We start from the raw sequence: 18,225 nt of genomic DNA, 5'->3' as shown, positions 1-18,225 counted from the left end.
TAGAAATCCTCCGAGCCTTCTTCCCAACCATGTTGGGGTCTGCTTCCAGTCTAACCGGATTCAGCTGAGTACCAGTGCTTTACAAGAAGCGACTGCCTATCTGACCTCAACCCAGTTTTCCGGGCAACCCGATACCCCTTGGCTAGACTGGTGTTAGACTTACTGGCTTCTCACTACCCATAATTGAGGAAATTCATATTGGAGGGCTAAATAAGAGACATTGATTTTTGTAATAATTTACTTTCAGTTTTCGTTGTTTTAGTGATGTTTTGATATTTTACAATAAAATTATCCAACACTAAGCTGCTTTACCAATAAATGCATTTGATACAAGGTACGGCAATGTTAATGAATAATAGATTGTACTTCCAGTACAGTTATAAAACTGATTGTTATTACAGGAAAATCATGTACAGCTTAGTTAACATAAACATTTAAAAAAGTTAAATGTTATTATAGCTTGAGATTCCTTGTGCAAAACACACACGAAATGCCTTCAATATGCCTAAGCGGTTACAAGGATTACTTCTAATGCAATAACTACACGTAACTGTCAAACTACAAAACAGGTAAAAGTCTTACGTAAAAATTGCAACACAAAAGCATTTTCTATGCAAAATAATTAGATAATAAAAAATTTATTAACCTAATTCAATTTCTTAACAATTTGTTTTTTTCTATAAAATAAATATCGCCTAAAAGTTGTTTTTATTAAAATCTCTTATTGTTTACATAATACAAACGCAGTCTAACACAGAGGTTCGTATCCCATACAACCTTGCCAGCGATTTTTGGTACAAACAAGTCACTAGTTATACATGATCATCACAGCCTTTCGTATAGGTATAGGTAGCCGAGATCTTTGGGCGGATTTTCTGATAGGGCCACCTAGAACAAAATAACACAAATCGTTAGTCATACAAATATACGTATGTAGTAGAACTATGATTAAGTATACCAGCCTCAGTAGCCAACTTCGGAAGAGTATAATTATTTGACGTGAGCCATATAGTACGTACCTTGTTATCATTGAATATGACCCATCGTCCCTCGTGCAGCACGTGGCACACGTAATGGCCCACCATGGACGATGTGCCCATGTGCGAGATAAACGCCACCAACTTGTACTCTGGAAACAAAATGTAATATACAATGAAGATTTTTTTTCAAGAATTTTGGATACATCAAGATATTGAAGATTTGTTTTACAATTTTTTTAGCCCACTACAATGTTTATTTGGGAATAACGTTAGTCACACAATTTATGACCCATTTACTTTAACATAAAACTTTAGGATAAAGATGAGAGGTGTCAACTATTTCACATTGTTGTTGAACTCTAATATAAAATGTTTGTAAATTGTCAACACAATTCCATTAGCAGTAGCCTCAAACCGACCATAACTTTTACTTAATCAAATCGCAGATCGCCTTAACACAAAACAACACTCACTCTCCGGGCCGTCCCTGCAGCCATGCGTATTATCCTGCACAGCAGGTTGCTCGGGCGCGTCCAGCTCGTCAGCCCGCGAGAAGATCCAGTCGAGCGCCCGCGGCACGTCGCCGCGCGTGGCGCCCAGCGCCCGCGCCGCCTGCGCGCGAGTGAAGCCCATGCACATTATCTGCTCCACGCTTGCTTCGTCTACACCGGCCGCGCCCACTTCCGCTGCACCTGAGAAATGGAAATTAGTTTTTTTTTTTTTTATATAAAACATGTATTTGTATTGGTAGGCAAATTAGACGTTGAATTTTTGTTTTAAAAAGAAAAACATTTTGATAATATTAAGGCAACGACAGCTCGTATGAGGGTGTTCAAAAAGGGTGACACATTCGGTTTTTTCAAAGCAATGTGCTTATCAGCCTTTGTTATAATTCCACCTCGTTGGGGCCGTTGGGTGCATTTGCAAAAACTCTGACACTAGGGCTTGTCAGATGATTAAACCTGCAACTCACTTGATGAGAAGAAGATAGGAACACCTCCCATTAAACCGTCAATCTTGAGTGAATAAAACGTGCAATAAAACTTATTTTATTACTTTCTTTGAATTGAAAACAGAAATACTGCGTACCAGCAGCGCCGGGCGGCGTGAACTTGTTGGCGAAGTCCCAGTCGGTCATGTGCTCCATGAGCCAGTTGGAGGCGGCCTCCATGCCGCTGTTGTTCGTGTAGTACAGCGCCTTCTTGCATGCCTCCAGGGGGAAGCCCATGTCCAACTGTTGAGAAAAGATATTATTATTATACTGATTTCATATAGACTTTTGTAGTTAGATAAAGAGAATTATAAACAAATGCATTTCATGTCAAAACCATTTGTGCTGGATGAGGCTGGCAAAAAAACCCAAGGGTTACTTACAGTTTTACAGAAAAGATCATTCCAGACACATCAAAGAAAGATCATTCTAGCTAGTGTCATAGCAATTTAAGTAGAGTTGTTCAATTAGCTGGTAAAAATTTATTTGCCTTCATTAGCGGAAATCTCCCGTTATTAATTTAAACAAAGCTCCACAACATAGTAGGATAAAATAAGATTTTATTGTGAGGAGGCCTGTGCCCAGCAGCAGGTCTACAAAAAAGGTTGATGATGACGATGATGACATATTATGTGACGTACAAGTTGTGAGAGCAAGGCTTCATCAAAGACGGGCGCGGGCGTCTCCGGCGCGGCGTCGGGCAGCTGCGTCTCGTCCGGCTGCAGCCCGCGACCGCGCAGGCAGCTTAGATCCACCTGCAATATATATACATTTACTTAATAAACATAGATAATCCCTCTATATTCGGCCATGGATGCTGTTATCGAAGGAAATCAGACATCTGTGCGTAACTTTATTATAGTGCAGAAAAGATACAAAGAAAAAAAGAACATATTTATGTCTGAGCAAACATACACAAGTGTTTTTTTCTGTGCATTGCGTTTCACAGGTCAACGTATGAGTTTTTCGACTACAAAATTGTTTTTTTTTTATGACTGCCTATAAATATAATTTTAGAAAGCCAGGGCTAGACACAAGAGAAGTTTTTGTTTGCTCTTATATTCAGGGGGCCTCAAGTTTGCCGTTAGGCGTAAAAATAATAAATTCCGAGAAGCAAAGTTTTTTGCCGGGAATTGTAAAGACTACGTACGTGTCTGTGTACGTACGTACGTGTGATATGTTATGACTATATAACGTGTATTTATGTACGCACCTCCCAAGGCATGTCGACGGCGACATCAAGTTTGGCGGGCGTCCAGTCCTCCTTGATGGTGAACTTCTTCAACTGCAGCAGCAGGAAGTCGGGGAACGTGGCTAGCCGAGTGATTCTAAAAAAAAATTACATCAACGTTTAGTTTACTTACAATTTAGGCTAGTAGGGATGTTGAAAAATAAAAGTCAAGTTTTACAAGAAAAAAAAAATAGACAGCTTTTTTCCGAAACAACATAAGCTTTGGGGATTTTAAAGATTTGAGTCAGTTAGAAATGTCGTGGATTGTATAATCTAATCATTTGTTATACAACAGTAAATAGTTGTTGTAAGAAAAAAAATACTCTTAAGTAGTTGATGACCTCAGGTCTAAGTGGATTGTAAAATTGTCCTTTTTCTCAAATAAATAAAATAAATTCGTGGTACTAACTTGTGAGCAGTAACCTTCTTGTTGACGGCACTGCTGAAGAACTGCTCAACTGTCTCCTCCTTCATGAAGCTGTCCAGACACGCCTGGAACGGAATGTGCGGCCGCACTACTTGCGACGGGTCCCTGAATATCAAAATATATTAAACAACTTTTAAAGCCACTAATACAGAACTTTATTTTTTTTGCTGTTGAGAAGCTAAACTATGTATTTTATTATACTTCATCCAAGTACATCTATACTAATATTATAAAGAGGAAAACTTTGTTTTAAAATCGCGGCTAGTATGAAAATAAAACGCGGAAAACATTTATATCTTATATTAGGGCCCATGGTAAAAAAAAGAATCATCAAAATCGATTAATAAATGGCTGAGTAATCACGTAACAAACATACAAAAAAAAATATATGGTCGAATTGAGAACCTCCTTTTTTGGTAAGTAGGTTAAAAAATATTAAAATTCGATATTATCAGATATTGGCTGATTTCATGTCGGCAGCTGGCTTCTAAACCGTACTTTTAGTGACGTAAACCCGTTTATCTTGTTAAAAAGTATGTACTCACAGCCTCTGTCCGCTGGCCTCGGCCTGCGCGCGGGCCTGCTCGTAGCGCTGCAGCTGCTGCGCGTTGGTGGCGGCGGCGAGCGGCACGGGCAGCGGCAGGTGGTGCTCGGCGCGGCGCGTGTAGCGCACGCCGCGCGTCGCGCCGCACTGCACGCGCTCCTCCACGCAGAAGCGCAGGCAGTCCGCCGGGTTGGGCTTGTGGCGGCTGTGGCGCTGCGGTGGTCATATACAATTAGTAAGTTAAGTGTAAAGTTCTTGCTTCTTGTTATGTAAGTAAGAATCTGGTGTCTTCAGACTCTCGTTAGACGCTGGTCTCCAATACTTAATCGTACCCGCCCTTCGCGATTCTCTATTGGTTTGAAAGATACCAAAACTACACGCTGGTAACCTATGCGATGTGGTATCACCAAGTGACTGTAGTGCGAAATACATTATTGAGCTTCGGAAGCATGCATTGCCATGAATAGATTTCAATTACACAGAGGACATTCACGGCGTCGCTACATTATACTGAATATTTTAATCCCTTTTTTTCTTGGTGGGAAATCATCAAATGACCCTTGCTACTGTAGGTGCATCGTGGGGAAGTATCAGACTCTTGCTGACTAACCACAGTAACTTTCGAACAATCCCGCAGCCCCGATTATTTTATTTTCTACTAGCTTTTGCCCGCGACTTCTTTCGCGTGGAATAGTAACTTCCGGTAGATTTTTGGTTTGACCAATAGGTGGCGCTATATGTCCGGAATAAATTTTATTTTTATATTTTTTTGTAATAAAAACTCCTATGTCCTTTCTCAAGTTTCAAACTATATCTGTACCAAATTTCACACAAATCGATTCAGTAGTTTAGGCGTGAAGAAAAGACAGACAGACAGAAAGATAGACAGACAGAGTTACTTTCTCATTTATAATATTAGTTAGGATGAACAAACCTGCAGCAATGACAAGAAGTGCAGATAGAACTCGTGTGCGTCCTGCTGCCGCTTGGTCATGAACTCGGGATGGTCCTTGCCGACCAGGTTGCGGTACATGTGCGGCGACACGCCCGCCTGGAACCCGCCCTCAGCGCTCGGGAACGAGTAGCGACCTGAGATCAGCCCTACACCCAGTTTGGCTCTGGAAGAGAAATAGTTTACAAATTGAAGAACAAATGCAGTCAGTTATTATCTCTATTTATTTTTTGTGATATTCACGAGTTTCCAGCGACTTCCATATCTTGTTTTTTATTTATTTATTGCTATATAACATCAAAGAATAACAAAAATAAATGACAAAATAACAGATGCAAAATTGAAGCGAAAACATTTTTAACTACATTACACATACTTTTAAGAGCATATTTATTATGTACATCAAGAATATTGATACATACGTTTGCACATTGAAATCATTGACGGGATCTTCGGGGAAGGTGGAGAATATTTCTGGAGCACCATCCACGAAGCGACGCACGAAGTCGGGCATGCGGAACATTACCTAAGGGAATAAAATTCTTGTAGTTTTATGAACATATGCCGCGTCCAGTGAAAACTTCTTTTCGTATCCGGATAAGATATAGCCCTTGTCACCCGGGAATAGCATAATTGCCCTTAGAAACAAAACCTTCAGTGTTTAGTGGTTGGTAAAAAAAAAAACAAAGAAAAAACATCTTTCTATTATTTTTAGTTCAGAAGTTTAGATTGATTCCTCCTTTGCGTAATACATCCAGAGAACGTAAATGTCGGTTCTGTTATGAGAGAATTGAGAGTTAGAACACACCGAGTGTACCTGTTTTTTGCGAAAAGGCTACAATAGAAGACCCTACTGTATTACAAAGTAATATAGCTCAATTATACCTGCACCACACTATTGATATAGCAAGTATTGCCGAGGTTGTTCAGCCCGGTGAGTGCCGGCCCGTACAGCGGTCGGAGTTCGCTTCCCGACTCTTGCAAAGTGTTCCATTCTCCACTTCGTTGGTTCAGTTCTAACTCCAGTTCTATCATCGATTTGTCCGTCTGCAATGTAGAGTTGTTAGTTATTGATAACAATAGCTTCTTTATTGTGTTTTTTTATCTCTACTTATAAAGTTGACGAATATGTTTGCCGGATATGAAAAAATATTTCAGTGTTAGTTAGCCCATTATCAAGGAATGCTATAAAAACTACTTTGTTGCTTCTTCTATCTTTGACATAATTTGTCTTAGAAAATCTATCAACCTTTAAAATTGTAGCTCGATTTAAACATCTGCACTTATGTTGTGTGTTGCAACTTTTTGTATGCTAAATAATAATAAGAGTCTTATCACTTATTATGTATATCAGTTATTTCGAGTAAGCCTTAAGAAGGATTTATGGAAGCGGTAGTTGCCAAATATATAATAATTCAAATATATGTATACAGAAACAAAAAACGAAATATTATCTACCTTCTGTAACTGCTGCACGTTAATGCCGAAATGCTTGAGATGGTCAGCCAGGTAGGGGTCCTCGACCATATCGTCTTCTGCATACGAGAAGACATCGCCCTTGCCATCAGCCGTGATCGTGCCAAGCTTCACGGCTAGAGGGAAACCCGTCTCGCGGTAATGTTCCACCTGTTCGTAAGAAATTATTAGATATTTTATTAAATCATTATTTAAAACTAACTAGGATTACAGTTATATAGATTCATAATAAAGAAGATATCATAAATTTCAGTTACAATCTAAATGTTTTTAGCTTTTTTCTTTTCATTTCTCCTTATATGAAAATATATGCTTATTCGCAAATCTGTTCTCTGATGCGGGGAATGGCTATCCAACGTGTGCCTTAGAGTAGACACTGTAATGGTATATCCAGAGAGTGACTTATTCAGATCGGCAGATGAAGTCAGAACTAGAATTCGTCTTTTTCTTCACCCCCACTTAAAAAAGATGACTTACAGCATGATCATTGCCCCCTGAGCCGTCGAAGAACCGCCGGCCACACAGCACGGTGTCGTCAGTGAGGTTGAGCCACAAGTTAGTGGTCAGATCACACTTGTCACACTTCCAGAAGGCGGGATACTTACAGCATGATCATTGCCCCCTGAGCCGTCGAAGAACCGCCGGCCACACAGCACGGAGCCGTCAGTGAGGTTGAGCCACAAGTTAGTGGTCAGATCACACTTGTCACACTTCCAGCCTGAAGGCGGGATCTTCACGCCGTTGTCTAACTGCTTCAGGTCTACCGCATGTCTGGAAGTAAATGGTTATTTAAATTTGACATATCAGTGGATTTTAGAGCATTCAGATGTTCCAGGCTATAGGCTAGGCCCCAGATGCTGTATCATCAGTGTGTTAATGACTATAGGAAACGAAATTTAAACCTGTAAGGACTTAAAATTGTTTACAGAATACTGTTTGTAAAATTGCAAAGATATGATGGTATAAGTAGGCAAACAAAGGCATAGACAATGCTATAAACATTACTATAACAATAATTGTAAAATCCGAAAAACTAAAATAAAATGTTTTAAAAAGTGGCCACATGCCACATGTAATGGTTATTTTTTTGTAAGACACCAACTTACACAGAAACTTCACGTTTCTCTCCATCCCACGTGCCCTGAAGAGCTGCCATCTCGGCGATTTTGAATGGAGACTCCGCGTCGATCACTGCCTGAACTGCTTTGTTCACCTGGATAATAATATTTTTTTAGTACAGTTCCTGCCAAACTTAATGTCGGCTGGTATAATTGCAAGAGTCACTGCAAAAAAACGTTTTTTAGGTATAAGCGGATGATGAAGGTATGTGTGTGGCATGGCTTAATACGCTCAGAAATTAATTACGATTTGTTATTATGTTTGGCGAGAACTGTACAATTATTACTTGAGTTGTAAGTTAAAAATAAATAGACACATCATTTGTATGTGATATTATGTAAATAAGCTTAAGTCCGTATGCGAAATATATATACCTTATATTAGGCTTATATTTTTACCATCACTTTTTCAATGAAAGGTACAAATACCAGGTTGTGTATGGTTCTTATAAAACAGTGAAACAATAAATTACTCACGACTTCAGGCAACGCAGGATTAGGCCAGGGATACGTATGAAAGCCGGGCAGCACCACCACATTGTAAATGTCTGTGAAGGTGAACTTGGGTTTGCCACAAGCGGGGTCGAACCCCCCTTCTACGCCGATGGCTAACCGTGTGATCTTCTTCTCTGGACCATCGCCCGTTTTCTCTGGCTCTGGGACCTAGTAAAATTATGCTAATGTTATAAATCTGAAGAATTTGAACTAAATTCAAGAACTACTGGTCCAATTTGAAAGAAATATGAGTGTCAGATAGACAGTCTGTTTACCGAGGAGGGTTTTAGGCTACTTTTTTGACAGGCGAAAGCGAGCCTTACATAAAAAATTGCGTCTAAAACTTTGTGACACGATAAAAGGATTAATGTAAACTACTTATGGCACCTTGTAATAGGCACCTACTTAGCTTTCGTGTTTCAAAGTAGTGGAAAGTCACGAAGCTTTATACTCAAAGTAGATTTCTAGGCATCATTATGGATTGTCTGTGAATATCTATGTTTGCAATAGATAACTTTGACTTTGTAAACTTACAGGCTTCTTCTCCCTCTTGATATGAAGAAAGACATTGTTTCCTGTCTTCTGGAAGTATTGCTCGACGTAGTTGCGACCGAAGCCGAGGTAGCTCACCAAGGATATGTATAGGCCTGTGTCTGACTCCTGAAACAAAATTAAAAATATATAAATCTATCTGAAGAGTTTGTGTGCTTGAAAGTAGTGATCTCAGGAACTACTCGTCCTTTGCCTGTTCCTGTTTAAAAACATTTGAAGTTGGGATGTCTATCTGATCTTAGGACATCAATAGAAATATAGAATAATCATCATCATCCTCCGAGCCTTATCCCAACTATGTTGGGGTCGGCTTCCAGTCTAACCGGATTCAGCTGAGTACCAGTGCTTTACAAGAAGCGACTGCTTATCTGACCTCCTCAACCCAGTTACCCGGGCAACCCGATACCCCTTGGTTAGACTGTTGTCAGACTTACTGGCTTCTGACTACCCGTAACGACTGCCAATAATGTTCAATGACAGCTGAGACATACAGTTTAACGTGCCATCCGAAACACAGTCATTGGTGTCTAAGATATACTTAGAAAGTACATACAAACTTAGAAAAGTTGCATTGGTACTTGTCTACCTAGAATCGAACCCGCGCCCTCATACTCGAGAGGTTGGTTCTTTGCCCACTAGGCCACCACAATATAGAATAATCAATGTTAGAAAGAAGACGGATCACAGTCCATACAAAATTGCCCCACGTCCTATAACAATGTGACGAATCTCAAAAAAAAGATAAAAATGTTTAAAAAAATATAGCATACTCTCTAATTCTTTTTTTTTACACCTTCATACGAAAAAAATGCTTTAAAAATTGTTCAGGCGCTGTTATGAAAACATCGTTAATAGGACTATTTATGGGCTATTTTACTAAATTATTTATTTGTTTGATAGGGTATACCTCACAGGTGGTCCCATAATCATCAGGTCAGGATCTGATGATGGAAACCCTGAGAAATCCAGGGCAACTTTTTAAAGTTGCAGCCATGCGCGGGATAAAAACGTGACTATAAGGTGTATGTCTTATAACACTATGTAACAGTGAAGATTTGGAGCTGTCCTGATGATGGAGACGAAAAAAGGTCCAGGGAACTCGACAACTGAATATGTAAACTACCTCGTGATTGGGCTTATATTATTTGTATTGAATAAACCTTTGCAACAGTGAAGGTTTGGAGCTGATCCGATGATGGAGACCAGAGAAAGTCGAGGGAACTCGACAACTGAATATGTGAACTACCTCAAGAGTCGGTGTCTAATGGATGTACCTAAGCCGATGCTCCAAAGAATAGTTTTTTTTTTTTTTTGCTTTTCAGTGTTTTTGGGAGTCGGTTTTATTTTATTGTAAAAAGTTTTTTTTTCTCTTTTCAGTGACAAGCACAGTTATCACTATCCACATAAGTGGAAAGTTCTCATTAATACGAATAATATAAGCCCAAACACGAGGTAGTTCACATATTCAGTTGTCGAGTTCCCTCGACTTTCTCTGGTCTCCATCATCAAGTCAGATGTAAACCTTCACTGTTGCAAAGTCCTATTCAATACAAATAATATAAGCCCAAACACGAGGTAGTTTACGTATTCAGTTGTCGAGTTCCCTCGACCTTCGTTCGTCTCCATCATCAGGTCAGCTCCAAACCTTCACTGTTGCATATTGTTATAAGATATACACCTTATAGTCACGTTTTTATCCCGCGCATGCCTGCAACTTTAAAAAGTTGCCCTGGATTTCTCAGGGTTTCCATCATCAGATCCTGACCTGATGATTATGGGACCACCTGTGAGGTATACCCTATCAAACAAATAAATAATTTAATAAAATAGCCCATAAATAGTCCTATTAACGATGTTTTCATAACAGCGCCTGAACAATTTTTAAAGCATTTTTTTCGTATGAAGGTGTAAAAAAAAAGAATTAGAGAGTATGCTATATTTTTTTAAACATTTTTATCTTTTTTTTGAGATACGTCACATTGTTATAGGACGTGGGGCAATTTTGATCCATCTTCTTTAATATCAAAGCATCTCTAAAAGAGTGTAAAACTTAAAAATACCTCTATGTATAAAGCTTTGGGCAATAAATATAATATTGGTAAAAGTTCTGTTTTATGCAAAAACACAACGCATTTGAAAAGTGCCCTCATAATTTACATTCCTGATAACAGCTATCACTTCCCTGCAAAAGCATGGGGGCAGACATGACTCATTGTTCTTACAGCACTAACAGTATTCAGTCAACACTAAATAAAACATTTAAATCTTTTTCCAAATGTTTGACTCAGTAGACTTGTATTTAGGAAGTTTCCTCATACTGTGTGGCTTTGCCCTAAGCTTGTTCAATCTAAGAAGAATCGTAAAAGAAGGTAATGCATCCTTTAAGACAGTGTTACTTTCAGAAAATATACTGCTAACATGCATTGGAATCGCCTTCATAAGTCGAGCAGTTTACAAAATAAGTCCAATGAATGTGGAAATGGCCAACATGGAACAGAGATCCACAGATATGATGAAGCATGAAGATATTAGCTGTAGTTTCATGTCAATTCTTATGAGCTATGGTCCTCTGATAGTGTCTTTAGTAAACAGTTTCTTAAGTCTGATTATTGACAACTACATGCATTACAAAATGATAGCTAATGTGAAGAAGAGTGAAGAAGATAGTGAAGTGCATGAAATAGGGGACAACTTCCGAGTAGAAAGTAGAAGTACTGTTAAAAGCTTATTTTCGTTCTGGAAGAAATATTTCAGCTTTATCACTGTGGCTATTCAGTGGATATTACCGGTTTTACTTACTCTGTCCATGTATTCCATGGATGTGAAGGAAAGGAATATATTTATGGGTGATACAAGAAGTTTAAGTGAATCCTGCATGGCCCTGCTCGATATTAGCAAGAAAAATTGTTCCACTATTTATGACCAGAACAACACTCAATTCCGCACAAACACAGCAAATTATTTTGACATGTATGAGAACTATACAAATGAAACAGGAGAAAAATTTGATTCTATAGTGAATAATGTCTACAGAATCATTGCCAATTTGAATAATGAAACTCATTTTGCTGATATTAAAGTAACTTCAGCTCCTTTGTTCAGAAAACCAAAAGTGAACGAAAATTGCTTGAAAATATGTTATGTGGAAAACAAAAAAATACTTTTATTCATGTTTGTTATGACTATTGTGAGTTATTTTGTTCCTATCACTATTTCTACAGTAATATTGACCAAGATACATGTGATGGAACTTAAAAAGCAGATTGTAAAGACTTATGTTAGCAGGGAGCTATTGTACAACATTTTATTTTGGAGTCCCGTGATGCTCGATACATTTCTGTCCCTCACGTTATGTTCTTACACTATGAATGGAATGAGGACATCCATATTCAATGTAATTGCTAATGTGTATCAAGCTGTGAAGAACTTCATGAATACAAAATATTTTAAAGATAATGCTGTAAGTCCCATCTGATTTATTATTTAATAAAATAAGCAAGAATTTAAATTGATTATATTTCTAAATAAAAACATTCTACTGAGGTTTGGATTTTATTGATTACCTTCATAACTATTCAAAATTATGAAATGTTATGAAGCATCTAAGCTATATGTTAAAGCTTTTCTTTCTTCTCTTAGCTTCTCTTTTCTGGGTTGGTGCATTATACTATTGTTTGAACCTTAGAGTATTTTTTACCTAAGATATTGTAGTAACCGTAGTAAGATTTACTAATTATTTATACATATTAATTGAAGTAAGATTTCCCTTAGAGAGAGCTAGATGACATGACCATTCTAACCAGATAACTATATAGCACTCCATCATCAGACAAACGTAATAGGTTCCACCAAACTATAAAAATACACCGGTTTGGATGTTACAAGGCTAAAAATAGTAGACTTCATTCTAAATAATGCTTAATTTTATTAGCTACCAATATATCTTGTAGGTTATAATAAAAAGTGCAACTCACCGGATTGTCAAAGGAATAAACACACTCATCCTTGTAAATCAGTTGCTGCGGACCAGGTATTTTGATTTTAGATAAATGCGGTGTTAAGAGATCTAACGACGCCATGGCGTACTTCAAAATAGTAAAAGAATTTTACAAAATGTATTTTCTTCTGACCAAAATCAGCGTCGCACCAAAAATACTTGATCTTGATCTATTTGTGATGGGACACTAACGATAGGTTTTGACATGTAAACTTATCGATTTTCTACAATCGTCTAGAATATTTCTAACTAGACTATTACTTTGTATTATTTTTATATTTAAAATGCTATATTGTTTAGTATTATTTACTTGTAGTAAAAATAACGTGAATTTCGAAAGCTAAAGAAATATTAAAAATGTAAGCTTTTAGTAAGTTTTATTTGAAAGTGACCTGTGCATTCTACTTGCCTGTTTTTTTAGCACCAAAATTTAAACATTAAATACATTTAAATTTCCTGCATTTTCCTTGCTATAATAGATGCATATTACATTATCGATGCAGTATCCTTAGTTTTAATTTTTACAAAAAGATATTGAAAAGGAACGTGCACTGAAGTTTTGATCATAGATGTAATATACTAAACAAGATTGCGCACGCTCAAAATATATATTTACGAAAATGAACTCCATTCCAACGCAATAAGGTACTAAATTGGTTGCATAATATACAGAGGCAAATCCGAGCCGAGAGGGATAGTTAGAACGGAGGCCGTTTGTCTCTTTCTAACACCTTGCCAGCATAAAAAAATATTGTGATTAACAGTTTTGTCTTCCCAAAAAAAATTGAATCACTTATATTTTTATCTTATTTTAACAATTATAAGTCAACAAATTAATAACAATTGCATTAATTTATTCGTATTTATTCTTAAAACATAAACAACATACATTTGTATTTTACTTTTTTTTATTTTTTAACGGTAACCCCGAACATTCTTGGCGCGTAATCAGCATTTAAAATTTTGTTTATATTTTTTTGTATTAAATCAATTTAAACTATCAAAATGGTGAAAAAGTGTTGCGTTTATACTTGTAAAAGTGAATCCTATGGTGATTGCAATACATCATTCCACAGGTTAGCTAATAATAACATTTTCGTAAATTAAACAACTAGGGTGCCCATGAATTCTTGTAATGAGTCAAAATATGGGTGGATGGATTTTAAAACTATTGTACTATTGTTATAGCTTCCCAAAAAATGAAGAAAGGTGACATAAACGGCTCAACAGTCTATATGTGAAGCAAAAATACAAAAAAAAACAGTCTTCACTTCGAATCTTCCTGCTTTTATACTGCTAATTCCCGCTAATTATTAAAAGGTTGTATTAGTATTTTAAGGTCACAAACTGCGTAAGTTAAAATTTCAACACCAATCTGTGTTTAATAATCTTAGCAAATTCGAATTTGTCTCACACAGCTTAATCTCATAGTCACCCTATTAGAAAGGGACAGACGGCCTCTGTACTATCTGTTTCACTTGGCTCGTTTTTTGGGTAAAGGTGCGCAGTCCTGTTTACTATATTATGTCTATGGTTTTGATTGACATTGACGCATTGAAGTCTTACTGAAATCAAACAAATTCTGTCAAATCGAACGAATTCAATCAAGCAAATTTCAACTTTATTATCACTAAAAAGCAACCCAGTACACATCAGATTCCCGTAACACGTACTATTGTTTTTATCTTGAGTATTTATAGTCCTGTATCTAAATATTTAATAGCTTCATTGATATTAAAAAAACACAGTTGTAGAATAAAAAGCGTGGTGCAAAGGTCACCATCATTGCTTGCGCTCTCATCTTGAACAAATTAATTCAATCATCAAAAGTTACTTAATAGGCACTAAAATCAATTATAAAATGTCTTTAAAATTATATTGTGATCTTATGTCGCAACCCTCAAGGGCTTTATACATATTATTGAAATCAATAAAGTGTGATTTTGAGGTGAAATTCGTTAATTTACGTGAAGGTAAAGTACCTATCTTACATTATTTATGTAACTTTTTTGATGCTTTAAAAGTTAGAACTTTTAGTTCTGTTGGTTGCTTGTGGGAAATGGGAGAAATATAGTCATTTGTTTTTTGTATTTATAGACCTCCAGTCGCCCACTTACGCTCTTTGATTATATATATGTCTAGATGGAGTGTCACCATACAATCCCAACAAAGAAGCTGTGACAAAATTGTTATGCATGTGTGCGTGTAGATGTCATTTTACACTGCGCGTTGACGTAAATAATGATACCAGCTTCTAAGATTCTCCCATAAATAATGAAAAAAATAGACTAATTAAATAAGTTTGTATACATAGTGTTATTCGGTTTAACTATAACTTTATAGAAAATTGAACCTTGCTTGTCACTGCTCCTTTTGTAAGTCTTCGGCGCCCTATCTTGTCGACAGTACTCATGTCCTTGCTGCGTAAGTGATCGGAACACACTACGGTATTTTTTGTTGGTGTCCACATCGCATCTCCGCGGCTTTTTTTAATGCAGTCTATCCACTGACTCCTAACAACAGGATCACTTGGAATTCTATTAAACAATGATGTTAGGTTGATGACCATAATTTACTAATCAAATAATAGTAGATAATATTTTTTTATATAAATTATAACTATTTTTCTTTTGCCCCATTTTTTAAAAAATATCCTTTATACATAACATAAACACGTGAAGTTGGGAAAATGAAAAAAAGAAACTGGCAACACTGATACAATATGGCGTGATTTAGTAAACATAATTACAAAAAACAAATATTTATTTTCTGGGTCAGTAACCGATGATAGGTAATGTTATTGGCACTTTTTAGCCTTGCTTTATAATTCCAGCAGACTTTAATTGCACATGGCGTCATTTTATCTCTGTTATTTGTATTTTAGTTAGCGCGCGTAATACGTTTTGACAGTTAAGCGGCACGATCTGTTCTGATTGACGGGAAAGCTTCTGTCGATGAACAGTACATCGACATTTTTTTCCACGCTTGCGCGCACTCGACGCTACATCTAGACATATATATAATCAAAGCTTACGCTATTATGTGGCACTGACAATAGAACCTGACAAACGGGTCATCATTTCTCATTTTCCCAATGCCAGTTTTATAAAAAAAAAATGTAAATGTTTGTTTGCTGTTAGGAATAAATGGTGCATATTTTTTAAAGGCAGTCTTTTTTCCAGCTGAACATTATTCGGAGGAGTTTAGTGAAATTAATAGGTTTCAGCGGGTTCCAGTAATAGATCACAATGGATTTATTTTAACTGAAAGGTACAAATTCAATGGAACTGATACATTCATAATTAGACAATACTTAATGATACATAGTGTTTGATAAATCAACAAATAACCAAGCATATATTATCATATTTCAATGTAAATAATATGAATATTAATTCAAATTCATACAATAAGGTAATATTTTCAGTGTTGCCATTCTCAAGTACCTGTCCAGAGAGAATATAATACCAGAGAGTTTGTACCCAAAGGAGTCTAAAGCTCAGGCTCGAGTGGAAGAGTTTCTGGAGTGGCAACATGCAGGACTGAGGCTGCACTGTGCCATGTACTTTAGAGTTAAAGTAAGTAAATAAGTGTTTCAAGCCACTGAATTTGCAGCTGTTTTGAAATTATTTAAGGGCATATATCAAAACAGATGATATATATAAGGCAGTTAAGCCTGCCTCCTACAAGTGGGTAAAAATAAAACTTGTAAAGTTAAACAAATGCTTGATGGGCTTTTTTCTACCCCTAGATTGCTCATGTGATTGCCAACATCACACCACAATATGTTGGCAAACCTTTGAAAGCACTTGCTCTATACTTTACATAGTAGAAGTCCTTCTATTGAGTAGCCTAGTAGGCAAAAGATGACCTTATATTTTTCCTACATTGTTTCAATATTACACCCTGGTTGAAATAGCTGTTCAATCAAACATCAGTTCAGCAGGTAGAGGCACTCAAATTTTCACTATTACAGCTGGTCTATAAAATACTCCAACCCAAAGATACCCACTGACCGAGAATTGAAAAGTTGCCATATTGTTGCATCGCAGCGCTAGTTGGTCGCAAAATTCATATCAAAATCTTCCATTGCAGTATTTAAACCCAATAATGTTTGGGAAGCCAGTGGATGCCAAGAGTCTGGTTGGATATGAGAGTCGCATGGTGTCTGCACTGACTGATTTCAACACCAAATGGCTTGGTAGAGGCACCGATTTTATTAATGGCAACACTCCCACTGTTGCCGACTTGTTAGCCGCTTGTGAATTGGAACAGCCTCGTGAGTATTATATTATTACTTGACAACAAGAAATTATCTAAAAAATAACCAGATATAATCATCGGCAAGGATATTGAGCCCTGACCTTCACCTGCGCAGAAGTGATTTATTGGTTTATTGCCTTAAGTGTACAGTGCGCAAAGCGATCCCCACTCTTCCGCCGAGACCTCAATATCCGTGCCGATAACTATAGACATACGTATCTGTTTACTTTCCTGAGCTTTGATGGCTTCTCAACTTTTTGACGCCTTTAATATGTTGATTAAGTAAAGGAAATTAACTTGTCTCGAGCTCTTTGTTATTTTTATCAAAGTCCAAACAGATTGTTTAAAATGTTTACTTATGGGGTAAAAAAATCATAAACGATTTAGTTCTCGCCAAACTTTACAGCAATCCGGAAGTTCGCGCCATTTGATTAAGTTACAATGGGCTGCGGAGGTGCGCGACGAGTATGACCACATTCGCGTAATTGTGTTCATTTAGTAGCGAGCCGCCATAAAGTTTGGCGAGAACGAGAACTTTAATAATGTACCTATATAACGTATGTTTTTTGTTTAAGGAATGAGTGGTTATGATCCATGTGAGAATTTTGCGAACATTGCAGTATGGTTTAAGAAAGTTCGAGAACACTTCAACCCCTACTATGGCGAGGGACACGTGATAGTCAACAAAATAATTAAGAAAAATTCTAAAGTAGCTTCTAAGGTTTAAAATGTTAGCACTAAGTAAATATGTACATAGGGATATATTCGTTATTTCAGTGATTTATAAAGTTATAAAAGACATACGCATTTATTTTTTTACTTCTGTGTATGTTTACAATAATTTTTCGATTTTACTATTATTTCATTTAATCAATTTTTAAAGTTGTTATCATATTGTGCGTTTCAGTCAGTTTTTTCCTTAACTATTATTATATGACGAACTCAGGTGCTTAGAATTTTACTCATAGTTTAATGGCACAAAGTGCATTTTTAATTTTTATGGGGATATCTAAAACTTTGGTATGAATTTGTGATGGTGTATGATATTAGTGAAATAAAATTTTATGCCATTTCTTTAAAAATGGGTTGTTTTATTTTTACTTCTTTCAATCTTTAATCTATATATATAAAAATGAATTGCTGTTCGTTAGTCTCGCTAAAACTCGAAAACGGCTGGGCCGATTGAGCTGATTTTAGTT

At 36.7% G+C, this 18,225-nt stretch overlaps 2 protein-coding genes across 2 annotated transcripts; one reads left to right on the top strand and one right to left on the bottom strand.

Moving 5' to 3' along the window:
- Positions 1 to 224: 224 nt before the first annotated feature.
- On the bottom strand, positions 225 to 12,966 carry LOC124637553 (ubiquitin carboxyl-terminal hydrolase 5). Its single transcript, XM_047174116.1, has 17 exons — positions 12,741 to 12,966; positions 8,749 to 8,874; positions 8,197 to 8,382; positions 7,708 to 7,814; positions 7,207 to 7,372; positions 6,584 to 6,751; positions 6,011 to 6,172; positions 5,548 to 5,651; positions 5,108 to 5,291; positions 4,175 to 4,386; positions 3,612 to 3,734; positions 3,185 to 3,299; positions 2,613 to 2,726; positions 2,070 to 2,214; positions 1,454 to 1,672; positions 1,020 to 1,129; positions 225 to 888 (listed from the first exon to the last, which is right to left on the bottom strand). Exons 1-17 carry the CDS (start codon positions 12,843 to 12,845, stop codon positions 826 to 828), a joined length of 2,409 nt encoding a protein of 802 aa, XP_047030072.1. The 5' UTR covers positions 12,846 to 12,966; the 3' UTR covers positions 225 to 825.
- A 1,390-nt stretch (positions 12,967 to 14,356) lies between these two features.
- On the top strand, positions 14,357 to 18,108 carry LOC124637554 (glutathione S-transferase theta-1). Its single transcript, XM_047174117.1, has 5 exons — positions 14,357 to 14,736; positions 15,946 to 16,033; positions 16,191 to 16,341; positions 16,859 to 17,042; positions 17,602 to 18,108. Exons 1-5 carry the CDS (start codon positions 14,625 to 14,627, stop codon positions 17,751 to 17,753), a joined length of 687 nt encoding a protein of 228 aa, XP_047030073.1. The 5' UTR covers positions 14,357 to 14,624; the 3' UTR covers positions 17,754 to 18,108.
- The last annotated feature ends 117 nt before the right edge of the window (positions 18,109 to 18,225 follow it).

This window comes from Helicoverpa zea, chromosome 16 (assembly GCF_022581195.2).
Source record: "Helicoverpa zea isolate HzStark_Cry1AcR chromosome 16, ilHelZeax1.1, whole genome shotgun sequence".
Lineage (NCBI taxonomy): Eukaryota > Metazoa > Arthropoda > Insecta > Lepidoptera > Noctuidae > Helicoverpa > Helicoverpa zea.
The sequence above is the reverse complement of the archived record's forward strand: the minus strand, read 5'-3'. Positions and strand labels throughout refer to the sequence as shown.

What these genes read in the sequence shown, in the direction of transcription:
- LOC124637553 (XM_047174116.1), bottom strand. Translation starts at nt 12,845, where the DNA reads ATGGCGTCGTTAGATCTCTTAACACCGCATTTATCTAAAATCAAAATA. An exon ending in TCAAGAGGGAGAAGAAGCCT is followed by an intron (nt 8,383 to 8,748) that starts GTAAGTTTACAA and finishes TAATTTTACTAG; the next exon opens with GTCCCAGAGCCAGAGAAAAC. An exon ending in AAGCCTTGCTCTCACAACTT is followed by an intron (nt 2,215 to 2,612) that starts GTACGTCACATA and finishes TTTTCTCAACAG; the next exon opens with TTGGACATGGGCTTCCCCCT.
- LOC124637554 (XM_047174117.1), top strand. Translation starts at nt 14,625, where the DNA reads ATGTCTTTAAAATTATATTGTGATCTTATGTCGCAACCCTCAAGGGCT. An exon ending in ATTCGTTAATTTACGTGAAG is followed by an intron (nt 14,737 to 15,945) that starts GTAAAGTACCTA and finishes TCTTTTTTCCAG; the next exon opens with CTGAACATTATTCGGAGGAG. An exon ending in TTGTGAATTGGAACAGCCTC is followed by an intron (nt 17,043 to 17,601) that starts GTGAGTATTATA and finishes TTTTTGTTTAAG; the next exon opens with GAATGAGTGGTTATGATCCA.